The 21,971-nt window shown below is 35.0% G+C and overlaps 1 protein-coding gene across 4 annotated transcripts in view; it reads left to right on the plus strand.

Moving 5' to 3' along the window:
- The window catches only part of DIAPH2 (diaphanous related formin 2), an 876,560-nt gene that overhangs the window by 414,557 nt on the left and 440,032 nt on the right, over positions 1-21,971 (plus strand). For all 4 annotated transcript variants that reach the window (XM_053916890.1, XM_053916891.1, XM_053916892.1 and 1 more), the window contains one exon: positions 21,437-21,566. In XM_053916890.1, the coding sequence (XP_053772865.1) occupies positions 21,437-21,566 (130 nt within the window). The remainder of the gene's footprint in view (positions 1-21,436; positions 21,567-21,971) is intronic.

A 21,971-nucleotide genomic window follows, 5' to 3' on the forward strand; every position in this document is an offset into this window, starting at 1 on the left:
AAGATTGCTGGTTCGATCCACAGTCATGGCACAGTAATGCCTGGGTCGGGGGTTCTTTCCTGTGTTGGGGAGTGTGTGAGAGGCAACCGATAGATGTTTCTGCCCCACATTGGTATTTCACCCCTTCCCTTTCCCTTTTCTAAAAATAAATAATTAAAAAGAAAAAGTTATAATATTAAATAAATGCTTATAGTTCTTTTTAATGATAGTATACAACTAGGAATAATCATATTTTTGAGGATGAATGAGAAAACCACAGTGCTTGGAATGTTGAGAGTATATTTGAAACAAATGAAACAAATTGGTAGGCAGGATGTGAAAAGAGTTATTTATATACTAGTGTGGATATCTTGCCTCCATAATATATATATATATATATATATATATATATATATATATTTCATTATATATATATTTCATTATATATATATATATTTCATTATATATATATATTTCATATATATATATATATATATGAAAATCATTCACAGCCCATTTCATAATTTATGGAGGCCAAAATCCATTCTCTTTTTTTGCCTCAAGTTATTATTTCCTTCACCTTTGCTATGACTTCCTGGTCATTCTATTTGGACAGAGAAATATAACAAATTATAATACAGTTGGATGATGTGCTTTGGTACAGAAGTGAAATATGTCATATGATGAAACTGAAGAAAACATTTGGGTTCACTGTAAAGTAAAGTTTAGATATCTTTAGGTCAGTAGGAGTATTATGATAATGTAATTGTGCTGCTTTTTCTAAGATTCATCACTTATATACAACATATAAAGGCTTCATTTCCTGGAGGCCATGGCATGGTATCAGTGACAGAATGTTACAAGCGTCAGCCCAGCATACAGAGGAAAAGCATCCATCTCCCTCATAGAAGTTGTAAGAAGGAATATGAACTAGGTTCAGTTTCATTGTGAAATAGAAGATGATGTACCAGATGATATGGTTTATAAGGAGAATGACTGCTGCCAATGGAAGCGAAATTTGCAAATACACAATCCAAGAGAAAATCTACAAAACACCTAACAAAAATGTCATATCTAAGCCCTCTAAAAATTTCAGAATGTCTAGTCATTTTTAGCTGAAATCATATGGATTGTGTTGATAATAAACTTAGAATCTTAACATCAGAAGCTATCCGGTCTAGCCTTTTTAGTCTGCAGATGAGAAAACTGATGCTCGGAACAGTGAAACACTTTGGTTAATATATTGGTCAGCTGGGGTTGTCATCACAATACCACAGGTAGCTGGCTTAAAGAACAGAAACTTATTTTACTGGAGTTTTGGAGACTGGAAGTCCGAGATGAAGGTTCTAGCCTAGATGGTTTTTGGTGAAGGCCCTCTTCATGGCTTGCAGACAGCTGCCTTCTCACAAAGTTCTCACGTAGCCTCTTGAGAGAGAGAGAGAGAGACAGAGAGACAGAGAGACAGAGAGAGACAGAGACAGACACACACACACACACACACACACACAGATGGGTATCTGAATTTCTTCATATAAGGGCACTAATCAATTAGGCCCTGCCTTTATGACCCTATTTAACCTTATAATTGTCCTGACTGTCCCAAGATTGAGGGCTTTCTTCATGGTGGAACTTTTAGTGCAAAAATTGAGACAGTCCCAGGCAAACCAGGACAGTTGGTCCCTTTAGTTATAAACCTAAAGCCAGGTCCCTGGCCTCCTAATTACACTCCATTTCCTTTTCTCCTAAACATGTAACTAGAACAGCTTGCCTTTTGCATTTTTATAATGTCCTTTGTTACTCTTCATCTACTTTTTGCCGTTTTGCTCTTCTTTGCTTCCCAGTGAACATTGTGAGGAGAATTATTATATTGGGTTGGCCGAAAAGTCTGTATTTTTCTTTCCGTAAAATAAGACACATTTTTCATTTTTCACCAATAGCATTATCAATTTGGATATTTTGAGTATGACAGCTATCTTCTGCATGGTATAGTGTCGACTGTTCCCAGTTAATGTCTTGATTTGATCACTATCAACTTTAACTGGTCTACCTGACTGTGGAGCATCATCCATCGAGAAATCTGCAGCATGAAAATTCAGAAACCACTTTTGACACATTGGATCAGTCACAGTGCCTTCTCCACACACTGCACAAATCTTTTTTGTGTGTTTGACCTTTCTTGAAATAATAAAGCATAAAAAGCTGAAAATGTTGCATATTTTTTTCCATCTTCAATGTTAAAATGGCTACAGAAAAAATCACCAATTTTGATAAGTTTTTTAAATGCATTCTGATGTTACAGCTGAACAATCTAACAAAATTGTTACAAATGACGTTAAAGTCAACTAATCGCTACTAGAGCCATCTTATCAAAAAAACCAAATGAACTTTTCGACCAAGCCAATAGAACTGTCCACACTTTACTATTATTATTTCATTTCTCTTTCTCTTCCAAGACTCAGAATACATGAAGTTTGGATGTTTATTTTATTCTACATTGTATCTCCCAGTGTCAGTTGTATATGAAGTCTTCAATAAATTACCATTGAATGAAAGCCAGGCAGCTTGATTAATTAAAGGATTTGTTGTGAATGTTTTGAATAAGTGTTAATTTTTAAGTGAGAAAATTTAGTACTTCACAGATATGAGTATTTTTTAACAGCAAACCCATTGAATATGTAATCATAACACTGTGCTATGGTTTATTTGTAAAAACATATGCATGTATTATTTGCTAAAAATATGAACCAGCAACTTACCCTCAAATATTGTTTGAGAAATAAATATAGGACTATTCATTAAAAACCAATGATATTTTAAAAAATAACTACTATGGTATATACTAAAAGTCACCCTAGGAAAGATCAGTAAATCCTGCTCAGTAGTCCACACCTTTGGTTGGTGTGTTTTTACAGTTTATAAGGTGCTTTCCTTGCAATTCAGGGAGGTTAATTATCATTAACCCCATTTGGCATATTAGAAATCTAAAGCCCAATGAGGTATCTGATTTTTCAAGATTAAAAAGCTAGTAAATGTTTAAATTCAGGCTTAAATCTAGGTTTTCTGTATCCAAAATCCTTGCAGTAAAACGCCGTTCATTTCAGTGCAGCGGAAGGTTTGGTGGTAGTAGCTCATTCCAGGAAGCGCCACAGAACACGCTCTAGCATTTGCAGTGTTCAGACAATGGGAACAATTACATACGGGTTTTTTTGACTCTGGTAATCTATGAAGTGGGGAATCTCTCTTTTTTTAAAATTCAAATTAAATTGTAAGTAAATGTAGGCATATTGATACAAGGTTTGTCTTCCCTGAAAAGATTTTACCGTATCCTGGCAGCTAAGCCTATATATGTTAATAATATATAAATCACCTGATCTGAATAATTATAGAGCTATCAGTTGCTTCGTATGCGTAGGTTCCCAGGTCCTATATTTTTTGTGTAGACAAGGTTGATTGATGTTCTCAGTATTTTACAAATGAGGATCTGCTCTCCAGAGAGATGGCTAACCCAGGATCACTCAGTGTCAGAGGCAGAGTTGGAATTTAGCCTTTCCTGGGACTCAAAATATTTCAGTGGTTCAAGCTCTTATTAGAATTTGATGGTCTCTTTTGGTTCACTGAAGTATGTTCTTTTTTCTCTCAGTATTTAGCATTATTTGAATTTGGGGGAGATGTGTTTGATAATTTGCTGTGAAGAACATTGCTTTGTGGGGTATAGTTTGTCTTGGGAAAATTCCATGTAAGGTAAGATTAGACTATCAAGTATGTGTTGGATGGAACGATAGGCCCTCTTTCTAAACTTTCATTTTTTCTCCCTATAGGTCTTTTAAACTTTCCTTCTTGTGGGGCTATTTGTAGGAGAGCGTTCAGTAGCTAGTCTCTCTGATTCACTGGTTGTAATCAGTTATATAAGACCCCATTCTACAGCAAAATTCACAGGAGCTCATTCACGGGACTTGTCATTTACAATGGCATCACATCACATAGTGACACACAGTACCATTTGTTCATAATTTGTGACCAGTAGACACAAACCTTTCAAGTTAAGAGTTTGTCTGTGCCCCACTGTATTACATTGAAGCAAGAACATTCAGCATTTTTGACCTCTGCAATAACTAAGCATCGTAGAATGACGTGAGGACAGGATATCAGTCTTAATTTTAAATGGGTATCTTTGTTCAGCTTTGTCGTTGGTTGAACTTTATTTATGACCATTGTGTTTCACGTTTTTGTGTTTAATGGGCTCTCATCATTGAGAATCACTGAATAGTTCCTTGAGTTTAAAGACAAATGTTGCACCGCTGTGGTACTATGCCAGTGGTGACATTTTAGATTGAGTTTCTATTATCGTGTCTTGGGGTTATTGTTCCCTGGAAGTCTTCATGTAAATCAGTATACCAAAATTTGTAATTTTCAAACAGCAAGCATTAATATTACTTGAGTCAATAACTCCAGAAGTTTTTAAATTTATAGAACACTAAATTAATTTTTAAAGAAACAATTATCCATAAGATCTTTAAATTCCCATATCTTGTTATATACCCTGCAGCACATATTTTTAATTTATGCATGTAGGCTTGTGCATATACACACATGTTAGTACTGAAAAATCCAAAGTTCTCACCTTCAGTGCCCTTCATGTCACTTAATACCTGAACAAAACAGAGGCTTTTCCTGATTTTTTTGCCTTTAAAAGTGCAGCCCTTCAAAACTTGGAAACTTATGATCATGGCTTCCTGATTTTGTAATCCTGTGAACACACTATCATGGGTTTTGTCCTTCAGTTACAAAATCAGCTCTTGTTTTTATTACCAAGAGGGCGGGCACTTGTCTCTGTCTGCCTCCGCGCTGTAGTGCTCTGCGCATCCACACGGACTCCTCAAGTAGAAAACGTAATGAAGGTAATGTGTGTGCTTCTATCTTCTGAGGTGGTTCTATCAGTTTTTCCGAGTGATCACAACATTGTCTAGATTTATGTTAATGTGGAGATGCGTTATATCTTTCTTGTTGTCTGGAGACTACAGTATGGAATGGAGAAAAGGCAAACTTGTGTCGAGCACAGGAATTAATCAGTTTTGTAGATCTACTTCTTCAAATTAGCATGGTTATGAAGAGTGTGTTTGTAAGAATTTATTTTCTTAAAAATTTGAGTTCCAGCTAAAAGGAACAAACTCACACCTTCACTGTCCTGCACGGCTCTAAAACTACAGTTTTCCCATGAGCTTATTTGAAGATTTTTCTCTAAATTGAAATATTCATTAGTTTACATTTATTGCTACAAATTACTCAGCTAATACTTTAAATGTAACACTTGTTTGTTTTCTCAGAATTTGATTATATCTGTTTAGAGATTATCACATTTACAACACTATAGGTTGTGTGAAAACTTCATTATAACCCCTCCACTTTCAGTTTATTAAATTCTCTGGAGAACAGTAGTTTGTAAGTGTAATTTGTGTGATGCAGACTTGATGAGCATTCCTTGTTAATACGGACTGCTTTGGAGACATTGTTTTCTTTTTTTCTCTCAGCATTTTTTTTTCTATTTTACTTATATATGTGAAAATGTTCTATCTTCTAAAGAGACACGCACACAGACCCCATGTCCTTAACTGTCATTTTTAATACTTTGAATGAAGCCTGTGCTGCTATCCCTGGTATTAACTCTGAGTTACAGTTACATGTGCTTCCGTATGTCCAGATAACTTGTTGTGAGTGGTAATATGAATACACACACATATACATATACATATTTGCCTTCTGTACTAGCTATGCCTATTTATTGTCCTCCCCTATGCAAAACCATGGGCCTTTTTTATATGGAAGGCATTCCAGTTTTTGAAACCTTTATGTAAGGAAAATATCAAGGAAAAGGAACTTAAAGATAGACCAAGTCAAAGAGTGTATTGGTATGTGTGTGTAAAGAGAGAGAGAAAGAGAGACACACAGAGGCTGAGAGATAAATTAAGAGGCAAAGAAAATAAAACATATGTAATCAGGAATGATTTTCAGAATTGGATGATCAGAGACAGAATTGAATTAAATATTTCTTTTTCTACATAAATTGACAAACTTGTAAAAAGCATTTAAAAAACAAAGTTACAGTTGCTAAATTATATTCCTTCTGACTTTAATAATTATTAAAAATTCAACAAGATATATTTGTATATAAACCTGTAGTGAGTGATTGGTTTATGGCTCATTAAATACAGATACATTTCAAGGAATGTATCCATCCAAGACACAAAGGATGAATACATCTGTATTGTCTTCATTTAAAAAATATTCTCATACTGATATAAAAAACACGGTCAACTTAATACTGTGCCATAACTATACTTGTTGATGTCATTGTGGCTAACTGGGCGGAGTTAACTGTTCTGTTAGGTAGCACAGCTAGGGGAGGTGAATCATTCTGCAGTTTACAAAAAAACCTTTTTTTTTTGGTTCCTGATGAGTTCCCCATGTATCAGGGGTGGCAATAAACAATTTCAGCACTGACGCAGACCAAAAACAAAAAGAGAGTTGATTAATGGGACTAGCTGTAGGGCTTCCTTTGTTCACCACAAAGAATGTTTCTGTAAAGGATTTAAATGAACCCAACTGGCTTAGTATTCTGTGAGTCGCTGTAGTCATTTTCTGAGTTTAAAGTTATGACTGATTTTTGTGATTCTCACAGTGGGGGAAAGTGGAAAGCCTGAACACCATTTAGTGAATATAATTAGTAAGTTTGAGAACAAATACCTTTTTACTTTATGAAATACCTATTTGAAGAGGATTTTGACCCTGTATAAGACTTGTTCAAAAAATGAGGTTAGTATGACTGAATGTGACTGATCGTCTTGCAGACTGATTTTCCTATCAAAGGAAGCCGTACTAATAACGAAGGCCTGGCACAACTTAAAAGCTGATAACTATGAAAGAGGTTTTTAAAGCAGCAGTTCATACTCAGATAAAACTCTGAACAACAAGTTATCTCTGTGATAATTTTAGGAAATCTAAGAACTATTTATGTACAATTGAGTCTTCCATAATATGGGGGTTGGTGGTGCAAATACTTCAACAGTAGGAAATTCTTGTATACCTTTTGGCTCTAAAGTCAGCCCCCAGCATCCAAGGATCCTACCAATCACACAGCAAAAACTGTGTTATTGAAAACTATATATGAAAACCATGAAAACCCCAGTTAAGGCCAACCGTATTAAAACAACTCTACAGTTAAGTGGACCCACACAGTTGAAACCAATGTTGTTCAAGGGGCAACTGTACATAGAAATATTTTTTAGCTAGTAATTGGGTAGCAAGTTGGCCACGTTTGTCGAGCAGTTAGTTTCTATGCAACCCTGTGCTAGATACTTTGCAGATATAAAGAGAAATAAAACATTCATCTCCAGTCCGTGAGGGCCTTGGGAGCTGGTTGCCAGATACAGAATGTGTAACTCAAAAACGAGAGTCAGGGAGGTAAATAGTGGAAGTGAGGCAGAGGTTGGGGTGGAGGTGCGGGGGGATGGCTTTTATATAGCAGCATACTCAAAACCTAATCTCTGTTGCTATATAAATATGGATTAACTAACTGTAGGATAATAACATACTCTGTTTCATAACAGTCCGTACTGTAAAGCTGTCCCACTTCTTTAGAAAGGAAAAACCCGATACCAGCCCCACTGACATGTGCCTTCCTTCTCTTCCCCCAAACAATCGCCTAGATTTTTCTTTTTCTGACTCATGTCATGGGACAAACACAAAGCCTTGCCCTTCTTTTCTTTTTTAAATGCTTTTTTTTTATTTTTTACTATCTGTATTCTCAGAATACTCTCTTCCCTTTTTATGCTACAATAAAGTATCTTTAAAACTATTTCTCTTAAGTTCCTACCTATTTCTACTATAATTAAATGTCATTATTTTTAAAATTTTGCATAAAATTAATCAATACCTATTCAAAAACGGTAAGATAATACTACTACTGTGTGACTACTGTATCTTGGTTCCTTCCTGATTCACTGATTGGGCAAATACACACACACACACACACACATACATATATACATATATATACATATATATGTGTGTATATATATATTTCCTATATTTCCTTTAGTAAGACAATATCATATTATTTTACAGATAAATAAGAATGAATAAAGTCATTAATGCTTTGTATGAGGCATCATTCTAGGAGCAAAGCAACTTGCTACAAGGAAATATAAACGATTGTGAGGCTGACTGTTTAGAGAAAGGATTTCAGTTTTAAAATTCAAGAAAATAGCTAGATACTTATCTTAAAACAGAATGTTTTATTTAGAAACCTGTTCTGAGGAAAGTGGAAAAGCATTTGGGGAGAGATGTGGAAGCAAAATGCCAAGGATTTTCCATCAGTCAGAGTCGTTCAAATCCCTTTGTGTTCCCACATCTCAGGCTTCATGAAGTTGACAAGAAAGGCCAGGGAAGTCGTCACCCTCCAAAAGCCTGTCCTAGGACTTTGTTGTCTTGTCATTATTTCAGAAGTAAAATGTGTTCACGACCAAGAGAGATTTGAAATTAACCTGTAATTTCTTTTAAGTTACTTAGTAAAAATTTATTTACAAGGCATTTTTTAAATTTACACGTTTGCTCTTATAGAGATAAATAATATAATGACTGGTATGCACGTTTGTAAGGCAAACCAGAGTTCAGAAGCCATCTTAAGAACAATGTTATCTAAGGTCATAGTTTTTATGTTATGTGGGAAGTAAATGTTTTTGTTTGTTTGTTTTGTTTTGTTTTGCCTGAGAGCCAATTGGCATTTTTCTGTCTACTTTCTGATTTCCTTTGTCTAGCTCCAAATCTCTGTTTTTACTTTTGATGCTAAAAATTATCCACTACCTTTATACTCCAAAGTACTCTTATAATCACCAATTCTAATACTCTCTGGAAGTAAACAGTATGAATTATAAATTAATAAAATAAAACCCCATTCCTCAGTGTAAACAGATATAAGAAATCTGATCAAATTAATTCATACATCCATGACTATATTTATGTAATTATAATGAGATGCTTTGATTTCAAAACACCAAGCTTAATTAATTAATCTGTAATTTTTAGAAGTCACTTGACCAAAGTATAACTGACAATCAAATGTACTCATTTTTAGGGATACAGTTTGATGAATTTTGTTATTTGTATAGGTTGTGTAGCCTTCACCACAGTCAAGACAGGGAATAGTTCCATCAACCTGTATAGTGTCCTCATGAGCCTTTGCAGTCGGTCCCCACTCCCAGCTCTAGGAAACTACTCACTTGGTTTCTGTTAGCATAGTTTCACCTTTTTTGTTTTTTAGAATTTCATATGAATGGAATCATCCAGTAATGCTATTTTTTGTGTTAATTTGTGTTTGGTCTGATGTCCACTTAGCGTAATATGGTATATATCAGTAGTTTGTTTCTATTGCTGTATAGTATTCCATTTCATGGATATATCACATTTGTTTCCATTCATCAGTTCATGGACTGTTGAGTTTTTTTCTATCTGTAGTTTTTGGCTGTTACAAACAATGCTAGTATTAATATTCATGTATAATATATAAATTTCAAAATACCTAGGAGTGAGACTGCTGGGTCATGTGGAAAGTATAGGTTCAATTTTAAAAGGTAGTGTTTTCCAAAGTGTGTCACTTTACATTGAGACCTACAATAAGTTAAATTAAACCATAATGAGATATGATTTCATAGCCATAAGATTGGTAAAATTTTACAAATCTGGTAATATCAGGTATGAGTAAGAATATGTATCAAAGGGAACGCTGGTGAGAATGTAACTTGGTACCTCTATTGTGGAAGATAATTTGGTACTATCTAGAAATGCTGAATACATAATAACCCAGAAATACCAGTCCTCATATATTCTCCAGATAAACTATTTTACATAAAGACTTTGGAGACATGCATAAGAATGCCAACAGCATTAAAGGATACTATCAACAGAGTAAATAGGCAACCCGCAGAATGGGTGAAAATATTTGGAAATCACTTAATCTTGAAGACGTTATGCTAAGTGAAATAAACCAGACATAGGAGGACAAATACTGTATGATCCCACTTATATGAGTTACCTATAATAGTCCAATTGATAAAGAATGAAACTAGAGTAGTGGTTCCAGGGCCTGGGGGTGGGGTGTGTGGGGAGGGGATAGAGCGTTACTGTTTAATGTGTACAGTTTCAGCATGAGATGATGAAAAAGTTCTCGAGATGGGCAGCGATTACGGTTGTACAACAGTATGAATGTTCTTAATGCTGTTTAACTGTGCCCTTCAGATGGTTAAAATGGTATATTTTATTTTATATATATTTTATTATAATAAAAGAATGTCCACAGTAGCAGTATTTATGATAATATCAGTAATAATGACCCCCAATGAAAACCACATAATGGGAATGTTGAAAAGGAGGACATAACTCAGACTCTGTGTTTGTACGGTAGAATAGAGCATAGTAGTAGAAATGAATGAATGGATATAGATACAAACATCAGCATAGCTATGTAACTCACCTTTGACTAGCTGCTCCTCAATGCTAAATTCTAATTACGTTTTACCAAAGTTTACATGTCTTAGGCCTTCAGAGTTTTTCAATAGCTAATACCACTAATGATTAACCACCAAATATGATGTATTTACAGTGTAAATACATAGCAAAATCAGTTTTATACACCCTTTGATGGTGGTGATAATCTTCAAAGGTACATATACATAACAAAGACCCCAAAACTATTTCACCCAGTTTCAAACCTTATACATATGAAACAGTTGTGTTAAGTAAAATACTCATGACAATAAAAAAGTTTCTGTTAATTGCTTAAACTATTTCTGAGAAGAAACCACTTAATACCTTAAAGATATTCATGCTTGCAAACTATTTCTATACCAATTTAAAATAATTTGGTATTTGTTAAACCTATTCTCAGAGGAATTTTTATTTGATAAGCCTACTATGGACAGGTTGATTAGCTATGATCACTTTAAAGTACCAGTCCAGCTCTTCCTTTTAAAGTATAGGCATAATTCAATAATTATTTTTGGCCTTTCCTGAAATAAGTACAAATGGTTGTTGATTTGCCACTGGTCTTGGCTAATTCAGGCTAATACATACATGCAGGGCATTGGCCTTGAATAAGTGGAGCTAGAAGGGAAAATGTTCAGAGGTGGAGCAGGAAGAGTAGGAAGCACAATTGTCTTCTCTGGGAAACTAACATCACAAATGGCCCGCTGCGCCTAAAGGTTGATAGTCAAGATGAATACTTGTGCTATTTAGTGTTGTCATGGTTTCAAGTTTAGGCTGTTCTTTCACAGATTGTTATCATAAATTAACTTGACAAGTGTAAAAATATTAAATTGTCTGACTTTTACACAACTGATATAATCTGTTCCCTTTTTGTTGGAAATATCATTATAATACCAACATCAAGATTGTAAAACAGGGAAGATTGAGCCTATATAAAGAATTAAGACATCTTTGTACTGTAAATTACTTTTGGCTGAATTATTGTCAGCCCATAAAATAATTTTTGATGACAGATTTAGAAATAAAACCAGGAGAACATGTATATTAAACCTGGCTGGTGATAGCAACAGAGCTAACGTCTTTATGGCAGTTGCAATCCTTAAAATACATGCTGTGTGCTGGCTGCTGTGTGGTGGCTCAATGGATTGAGCACCAGCCTGCAAAGTGAAGGGTCACAAGTTCAATTCCCAGTCAGGGCACATGCCTGGGTTGCGGGCCAGGGCCAGGTCCCTGGTTGGGGGCGTGCAGGAGGCAATCAATCTATGTTTCTTACATTGCTGTTTCTTTCCCCCTCTGTCTCCCTCCCTTCCCCTCTCTCTAAAAGTAAATAAATAAAATCTTTAAAAATATGCATGCTCTTTTTCAGTGTTACTGCATTGTGTGGTGGTGTTGAAGAAAGCAATAATTTGTAAACAACCCTTGGCGGAGAACACAGAACTTGATTTTGTTTAAATAAAGGAGACTAACATTAGAATTCATGTGTTGTATCAAGACTGGCAAATAGTCATTGTTTCTGATACATGCACTGGAGCATTCATGATTGTTAAAATATTAACTGTTCCATGAATATACAAATGTAATAGGGATAAAAGAAGCCACGATTAGGGAAATTTTTACTGAAAAGAAATGAAATTGAATTGTCTGATCATATTGGTAGTTTCGATGGGCTTATCCCAATGACTCAACTAGGTGCCTTTGCTGCATTTCACTATCTCCTTTCTTGCCAAGGGCAATCCAGTACAAATATATATTGCATAGTCTTGCTGTCTGTCAGAACACTGTCCTTGTCACAGAGGGATTAGGCCATTCCAGTTTATCCTGAGTACAGGATCTGTTGATAAGTTTGCTGAGTTTGATATAGTCATTTGTATAAACACCAAGGGAAAAAGGGGGGTCAGTGGCTGAAGGCCTTCCCTCAGATGCAATCTATATAGAAAGTCTTCTATCTTGCATAAAAATATTTTCATACATTTTAAAGACAGACATGCTTAAATGTATCCTGAAACTTTTTCCTTAGGAATATCCACACTGCTTTATTACTTCATTTCTTTTGCCTTCTATATGAAAATGGGGTTCGTGTCTGATAAATACTCGTTCTACAGCAATTTGTGCAAGAAACCTGGTGTTCCTCCTGCACATTCTTGCCTCTTTCTGGAAGAGAAAATCTTCCTGCAGCTGACTGCTTAGTGCTCTTTTACTCATGCTGATAATTCTCTGTGCCACTCTGCAAGGTGGGTGTGACTCGTAGGAATATAAGTCCCATGGCTTTGTTCCTGTATAATGTATGGTAGGTTATCCATGAACACATTCTCAGTCTGGGCCTGCAACCGCAAATGGGGTTGCCAAGTACCAAATACAGTGTGCCTGTGTCATGCACGGGGAGTATGCTTCCTCTTCCTGCTGCCTTTTTTTTTTTTTAAACATTCATTCAGCCACTGTGTTCTGATCTCTGCATATGAATAAACTGTGTACGATGTATGTGTTGAAGTGTCTGTCCCCTTAAATCCAGTATACATTAGCCCTGAAATTAGGAGTGGTGAAATACATTTGCAGTGCAAGATTTTTATGGAAAGAATTGCAACCTGATGTCTGGAAATAAAATTTGATATTCTCATTCAAAATTCTTGAGTAGAAAAAGAAGAAAATGTCCCTTTGTGACAGCATGGATGGACCTGGAGAACATCATGCTAAGCGAAATAAGCCAGTCAGACAAAGGCAAATATATGATTTCACTTATATGTTGAATCTAGTGAACAAACTCAACTAGCAAGCAAAACAGAGACAGACTCGTAGAACAATCTGTGGGGGGTACAGTTTAGGGGATGGAGGGATCAAGCAAAAAGGAAAAAGGATTCATGGATGTGGATAACTGTGGAGATACTGGAGGGGAGCTGTATAAGGGGACTAAATGATAATGGAAAAATACAATTAAAAATAAACAAAATCTTGAGTAAATATTTAAGTAACAATTCGGATTTGCCAATAAGGAGTAAGTCTGTTGCTTGAGTTAGAGTTGGAAAGCATGAACGATCTGCTGGGTTATGTACTCCTTCACTCTGGTAATACAAAGTAGACAAGACATAGTGCAGCGTCATGTAAGTATGTTTTCAATACAGTTTAAGAGAAGGATGAGGGACAGTTTAGAAGACTTATGGACAATGTACCTAGAATCTTTACAGCATGGAGCATATTGTTTGGGCCATCAACTCTTGGATAAGTACGTGGTAAATTATACAAATCAGTCTCATTTTATGTAAATTAATTAAGAACATTCACAGTGATTCTGTCCTTCAGATGCCACAGATTGCTAGACAATTCCTCTCTAGTTTGAAATTGACACTAAGCTTTGAAATTATGTTGACACTTGGACTTGTTACATGTAAAAGTAATTGTGAGAGGGCACAGGTGAGCCGTGGGCAATTGCCAAGCATCTCTTGCCTGAACATTTCCTTCAAAGAAGTCTAGTAGTTTTCAAAATTTAGCATGCATCAGGATCACCTGGAGGTGATACCAGAGTTATTTTTCCAGTATGTTAAAACACAGGTCGATAGACACCACCCTCAAGTTTCTGATTTAGTGATTTGGTATTTGACCCCCAAATTTGCATTTCTCCCAAGTTCTTAGATGATGTTGATACTGCGGGTTCAGGGACCATGGTGTGAGAATTAGTGAGGTGGTCATTGCCCACTCATTCTCCTTTCTCATGATTTTTAATTCTGAGTTCTTCTATTGTTTCAACCCCTCAGGCCAAATGATGCTGAACTTATTCGGGACAAAGAGTTACAGTAATTTTTGTCACTAGCCTTACCGTTTTCCAGCTCTTAGCTCTGCTGCCCCCTCTAAATTATTGCCTAGTGATTATCCACAATCACTATCTTTAATAAATTAACTTACACATTACCTCCTCTTTCTTCCTAGTCATTCTTTTTAATTTTTCACCCTGGCACTGTATTGAAACTGTGCTTGAAGGTCACCAAAGGTTTCTCTAATCATTAAGTTGGTCCTAATTGCCTTTGTCATCTCTTACACATTTATTCATTCAATGAACATTTACTGAACAGAATTGATACAGTTCTCGTTTTTAATGAGTTTACAATCTAGTAGGTGAGACTGACTGGAAATGCTGTAACAAGTACATAGAACCACTATGGGAAAACAAAAACTGAATTTATTAATTCTGTTCAAGAAAGATGAGAAAGGCTCATTAGCACCACTCTTTAAACCCCTCCCCCACATCTGCCCCTCCTCACACACCTTCTCCATCAACCATGACACTTAATTCAGTCTGATACCTATTATACATGCAGCACACATAAGTTACCATGCCGTGTTCTGGCACCACCTCTGACTAACTGCGTGGCCTAGGTCAAGCAACTAAAGTACTCCAAATCGAGTCCCATATCTATAAAATGGGCATAATAATAACTAACACACTGAAAATTTTGAGAATTATAATTTTTAAAAACTGATGCATATAAAGTGCCTTATCAAAGTGCCTGGCCCATAGGCACATGATAAATGGGTAACGAGTGTTGGTCCACTCCCCCTTAAAGGAGGAGTAGCATACTACCACCTGATGAAAGAAGGGCATCTAAGTTCAGGAAGAACATAAGAAAATCGATAGAAATCTTCACCCATTTGTGCATTCAAGAAATATATATTAAGGTATTAAGTGCTGATTATGTGCAGGCCATTGTTCTGGATTCTGGGTATAGAAAAGTGTGAAAAGAAGACAAAAAAAAAAAGTCCTGTACTTGTGTGGCTGACATTCTAGTGGAGAGAGATTCAATAAATAAGTGAATAGAATATATAATATATTTGAGATAATTGCTATGAAGAAAAATGAAAGAGGAAGGAGGTAAGATGTATTAGAAGCATTTATTGCAATTTTAGATAGGCTAGGAAAGGCCATGATGAGAAAGTGACTTTTAAAAATAGTTGTTGACAGAAGGGAAAGATGCAGCTCAGTAAAAGCAAAAGCTTCCATGCAGAGAAAAAGCCCTCATAAAGGCTCTGAGTAAGACACATGCCTGGTGAATACAAGGAGCAGCAGCTAGGAGTGCAGCTGAAGGGGGTTAAGTAAAGGATAATAGCTAGAGCTAGAGATATGATCATGATGGCAACAGGGGCCAAAGCACAGAGGGACTTCAAGGTTATGCTAATGACTTACTCTGTGTGGAGATGGCTCCACATCCCTTCTTTGTGTAGATCACTCTACAGCTGGCTCCCATCACTTCTAATCTAGACAATGATATGGTCATGATAATATATTACCTTATTCAATTGTGCAAGTCTGTAAGCACAAATATTATTTTATGCCCATTTTATGGGTGGGAAAGCTTGGACATAGAGTGTTAAGTAACTTGCCCAAGGTCATACAACTAGGAAATGAAAGAATGAAGGCTCAAACCTTGTTCTGAATCCAAAATCTGTGCTGGTAACGATTCTGATTAGAAATTTGAATTTTATGATATAAGTTATAGAGAACCATTGAATTTTTAACTATATTTTATCGATTATGCTATTACAGTTGTCCCATTTTTATCTTCCCTTTTCCCCCCTCCACCTGGTACCCCCATTCCCTCTAGCAATCATCCCCTTAGTTCATGTCCATGGGTCATACATAGAAGTGCTTTGGCTTCTCCATTTCCTATACTAGTCTTACCCTCCCCCTGTCTATTTTGTACCTACCAATTATGCTACTTATTCCCTTTTCCCACATTCTCTACCCTCCACCTCACTGCAGATAAATCTCCAAGTGATCTCCATTTCTGTGATTCTGTTCCTGTTCTAGTTGTTTGCTTAGTTTATTTTGATTTTGTTTTGGTTTTAGGTTCAGTTGTTGACAGTTGTGAGGTTGTTGTCATTTTACTGTTTATAGTTTTGATCATCTTCTTTTTCTTAGATAAGTCCCTGTAACATTTCATATAATAAGGGCTTGGTGATGATGAACTCCTTTAACTTAATATTATCTGGGAAGCATTTTATCTGCTCTTCCATCTTAAATGATTGCTTTCTTGGACAGAGTAAAGTAATCTTGGATGTAGGTCCTTGCATCTCATGACTTTGAATACTTCTTTCCAGCCCCTTCTTGCCTGCCAGGTTCCTTTTGAGAAATCAGCTGATAATCTTATGGGCACTCCTTTGTAGGTAACTGTCACCTTTTCTCTTGCTGCTTTTAAGATTCTCTCCAAATCTTTAGTCTTGGGTAATTTACTTATGATGTGTCATGGTGTGGTCCTCTTTAGGTCCAACTTGTTTGAGACTCTCTGTGCTTCCTGGACTTGTATGTCTACTTCCTTCATGAGATTGGGGAAGTTTTCTTTCATTATTTTTTCCAATAACTTTTCAATTTTTTGGTCTTCCTTTTCTCCTTCTGCCACCCATGTGATTCAGATGTTGGAATGGTTAAAGGTGTCCTAGGGGTTCCTAAGCCTCTCTTCATTTTTTTTTTTTTTTGAATTCTTGTTTCTTCATTCTGTTCTGATTGAATGTTTATTTCTTCCTTTTGTTCCAAATTGTTTATTTGAGTCCAGGTTTCCTTCCATTCACTGTTGGTTTCTTGTATATTTTTCTTGCATATTGTCAGGCTGAAGAGAAGGGTATATAGTAGGGACAGGTTAGAAAGGTAGGCAAAGGCGAGCTCACAAAGGGCCTTTTAAGCAAAACCAAGAACCTTATATGCTATTTGAGGAGATGATAGGAGCCTTTGCAGTAGAAACTTTAAATGGATTCTAACTATCCTAGTCACATATATATTCTATGATCCATTCTTAAATATATGGAAATATAAAATGTTCCATTCATATATATTACATAATATATAAATTATAATTAATTTTTCATTACAAAATTAATTTATAATTAAAATGAGTTAATTAGAAAAATTAAAATAAAGTGTTTAATTTTATCCTGAAAAAATTAAACATTTGATAACTAACATCATTGTAAGGAAGTTAAACTCACTGAAACTGTTGGGTTTAGAGCAGCAATTTTCAACCTGTGTGCCAGAAGAATTTTTAAATTCTTGACTCTTACATAGGTAATACCTGACTGTTTAGTCAGGGCACTGACCTCTTTTCCCTTAGATTGTCAAATTAAAAAATGGCAACAACCAATATAACAATAGTCATCCAGTGTGAATAAATCAAAATTGTAGCCAGAAAAATATGTACTATATATTATATATAAAGGTACTATATGTATGTATGTATGTGTTTGTTTATATATATATATATATATATAGTGTGTGTGTGTGTGTGTGTGTGTGTTACAGAATTTTAGTAATTAGTTTATGTGTGCCATGAGATGAAAAAGGTTGAAAATCACTGGTTTAGAGAACAGGACACATGAGAAGGGAACTTTACTCTATGAGAGGGGGTTATACACAGGATAGTGACCAGTTATTTTTGGTTCCCACTGAGGAAAGAGGAAGAAGAAATAAGCTTACATATCAGCAGAAGGGAAAATTAACTGCAGAAGGGGTCCTTCACAGAAAGATGGAGTGTGACTGAAGGAGATTATTAAAATGTTTTCTCAGGCTCTCTGGCTGTGTGCTCAAACTGCCTTATTGCAAAGACAGGGTAAAGTCTGCACATTTTCAAGCTTGAGGGAGAATATTTGAAATGAAAAAAATATATATTTTACATGGTAGTTAGTTCAGATATTTTTGCTGTCAGGCTAATGAAAGTTTTGGAAATGTGTTTGAACATGTCAATTATAAACATTATCTTCCATAGTGTAATATAGCACTCATATTTATTAGAAGAAAAAATGATCAGAATTTGCTGTAGAAAAAGATCTTGTTCTGTTAAAGCTATTTTATATTCATGTACCATATCAGGAAGTTGTTAAAGAGTAGGTAAATATAATTAGTATAAACTCAGTTATTAATCTTTATGGTTAACATTCATTGGTCAGTTGATTATAATTAAAATTAGGACATGTTTTATTAACTGATGGCACTTTATCAGTGATTGTAGTGAATTATTTCTTACTTTTATTATCATTTGTTGATAACTCAGCTTGTTAAAATATAAAATGTTTTGAACTTTTTCAGAGATTTCCAGTTTCTGGAACTGCTGTTTATGTTTTTACTGTATGGAAGTGTATACAAAACAGAGAACTGTAGGGTGACCACTTTCTTCATTCTCTCGCATCTTCTAAAGGCACCGATTAGGGAGAGGGAGAGAGGGAAGCAGAGACATGGATGCGAACAGGCACTGGGCTCCTTGCTGCAGTCAACCTTCAAATGCACATAGTCACCACTGAGACTTAAGCAGTCTGGGCAACTATTATTGGAATATTTGATGTTAGTGTAAAATTAACATTATTTCTAGTTAACCAGATATTAAATGGAAAACAATTTTATTTCTAAATAAACTAACCCAAAATACTTTGGAAGCAATTTGACACAAACTCAGATTAGGTTACTTTTATACTCCCACAAGAGATGTATATATCCAGCTAGTACAGTTGGAATAGCAAATTATTAAATAAATGCCATTAGCCATTAGAATTGCTGAAGGTGAATGTTCTTTGTTGCCTTCTGTGTTGACACTGAACAGCACCGTAGGTCCTGAGAGAGACAGTGACTAAAGTGTGAATGGTGTATTTGTGGTAGAGAAACTGAAGATATGATGATACAAAGTAATATATTCTCATAAGTAAGTATTAAAATTTTATTTTAAAATGATTCATCTAAGGGTCATACACATAGAGAAAAATAAACAAGACTACATATTTGTCATGATTATTCTGTTTCAGTTTGAAACCTTAAAAGGTACTCTGTGTATGGGGTTATTTAAAAACATAAATATTGCAATACAGATTTATCAGTTTGTCTCCTGTACCAACTAAGGTATTTCTTAGCTTGACAAGACAGGCACTTGGCCACATTTGTCCATGCTTTGAAGGGGATGTTGCATTTCTAAAAAAATACGTCCATACTCTTTCTACAACTCTTTCTAATTTTGACAGGGATACCAAGATATTTATTTAACTGAAATGTTGTGCCTTATTTATCTTCTTAAAATGTAGCCATTGATGCTACTAAAGTTCTTAACAGAAATTAAATTAATGGATATATTATGAATAAATAGTTATCACTTAAAAAAGTTTTTGAAAATTAAGCACTTACAAGTATGTATGTCAGCAGCTGAAGTTTTAAATCACCTATAAAACTGACATATGAGCACCATGTGATTTTTTCATTTTTGTGTTTTATTTTCTAGTGTTTGTTCACGTGCATTTTAAAAATTATATTTGTACAGTTTGGTGTCCTAAAAAATTAGGTGGGTTTTTGTTTTTGTTGTGTGTAGGTTTGTCATCACAAAGTTCATAAAATATAGATCAGTTTCCTTTCCCTTCATCCCTTTGGTTTTCCCTAAGATTTTAGCATTTAGGAGTTCAGATAATTTGTATAACAAAAGCCACTGTTAATTTGCTTATCATTCGGAATATCCAGCATACTCTGAAAACGACGTCTTGAACATACACCACCATATAACCATAATTGCATGTAAAGACTTCTCTTTGGGAAAGTGAGCCTCCCATTGATTCCTCCGCAACTGCAAGCCTTACTTCAGACAAATTGCCCTTGAGGTTATTGTTGCTTTTTGTTCTTATAGCCTGTTCTTGAATTGTGTCATTTCAACCTTGTAGTGTTTTAAAGTGTTTACTGGATCAGTATGATAATGCCGAGTTTTAAATATTTTACCTATGTGGGAAAAGGTAATCCCAGAAATTCTAAAAGAAATAATCGTGACCACTTGAACTTTCAATATCATGCCTCCTGTAGCTGCTTCTTGAGCCTGGTGACTAATGTTGCTTTTAAGTTGTTTATATCATTGGGCTGTAAACAATTGTTAAAAAGCTGTAGCACAAAACAGATTCAGTATGGGCCTGATTGACTGAACACATTTTTTTTGTCTGAGTCACAAAACTAGTGAAATTAAATTACTCTGTAATTACCTAAATATCCTCCACAGCCTTGTCAGAAGCCTGCTTGTGAAGAATACTCATTTATTCTAAACAGAGTAATCCTTAAAGCTAAAAATCCCCAATCAGTATGAACATCAGTAGACAAACCCATCATTGTAGGATTATAGAATTACAACATTGAATAGGATGAGAAAACTTGGTACTTTATGCCATATTTATCCTTTGTTTTTCAGTAAATCCTTGATTTCATTTGCAGCTTAGTTTAGTATGAGAGTTATATTAACAAAAACACTTAGATTCGCATCATAGATATATTTGTGTCCTATACTTCAAAGATTTTTACCCTTCTAACTGAAGCATCTCTTTTCTACCATGTCTGCAGAGGAAATGTAGTGTGTAAGCAGGCAGATAAACTTTGACACATCATCACGAGTGTGCACTCAGATTGCGTTTATAAAACCACATAAGAAGGTGTCAGTTATTCCTTTGTGATGGCTCATGCAAGTAAAGGAGGGTAAAACGTGTTTATTCTTTTACATTAATTTGCATCAATGATAGTTAGAAATAAGTATAACCTCACAAATGAACCTAGCTTTCGAGAATATACTTGTGTGATAAAGGAAATAGTAGAACGCTGATAACACAAGCACAGGTTAATTTGGACTCCTTTTATCAATACATAAATGAAAGTTATTTTCTCCAGATAAGAATCATTTATTTTGCCATAATAATTTAAACATTTTTAAAAATATAGATTCAAGTTTAACTTTCCACTTATTTTGGTCATCCAAAATATGGAATTTGTTTTTAAAATGTGGAATTCATTTTTAAATCCAGAGTATTGTTACGTGACCCCACTGGAACCTACTCTCAACTTTTTAAAAATTATTTATGATAAATTGAGTTTATTAATTCTACTTCAGAAAAGAATCTATATTTATGTTACTAAAAATACTAAAATTTTTGTATTTCATTCCAGATCAGAGATACTAAATCAGCAGATCAGAAAACAACCCTCTTGCATTTTATTGCCGAAATTTGTGAGGAAAAACACCGGGATATCCTGAAATTTCCTGAAGAACTGGAACATGTAGAAAGTGCAAGCAAAGGTAATTGATTTGCAACTCTGTTGAGACTATTCTTTGCTTAAGTATTATATTTTAAGTGGTAGGATTAAATAATCTATTAAAATTAATCTCATTTTTCCTGTTTTTATATAAGAAAAACAGGAAGACAGTTTCTATTAGCTTATGTTTGACAGCATAGTGTGTTTTAATGGCCTGCATTAGACTTACTTTATTTTTTAACGCTGCTAGGTCACTGAAGCTTTCATTTGTCTGATGCGAGAATCTGTTCTTTCATACATTCCATCAACACTGGAGTGTATGTTGGTTGCAAAGGAACTGGACTGTGGGGCTTTTGCTGATATTAAAATGATTGTGAGGCATTTCTTGCTTGAGTATGTTGAAAATCTAGAAGTGAGGAAAAGGCATACGTACAAATATTTTATAAAA

The sequence above is a fragment of the Desmodus rotundus genome, chromosome X (assembly GCF_022682495.2).
Source record: "Desmodus rotundus isolate HL8 chromosome X, HLdesRot8A.1, whole genome shotgun sequence".
Taxonomy (NCBI): domain Eukaryota; kingdom Metazoa; phylum Chordata; class Mammalia; order Chiroptera; family Phyllostomidae; genus Desmodus; species Desmodus rotundus.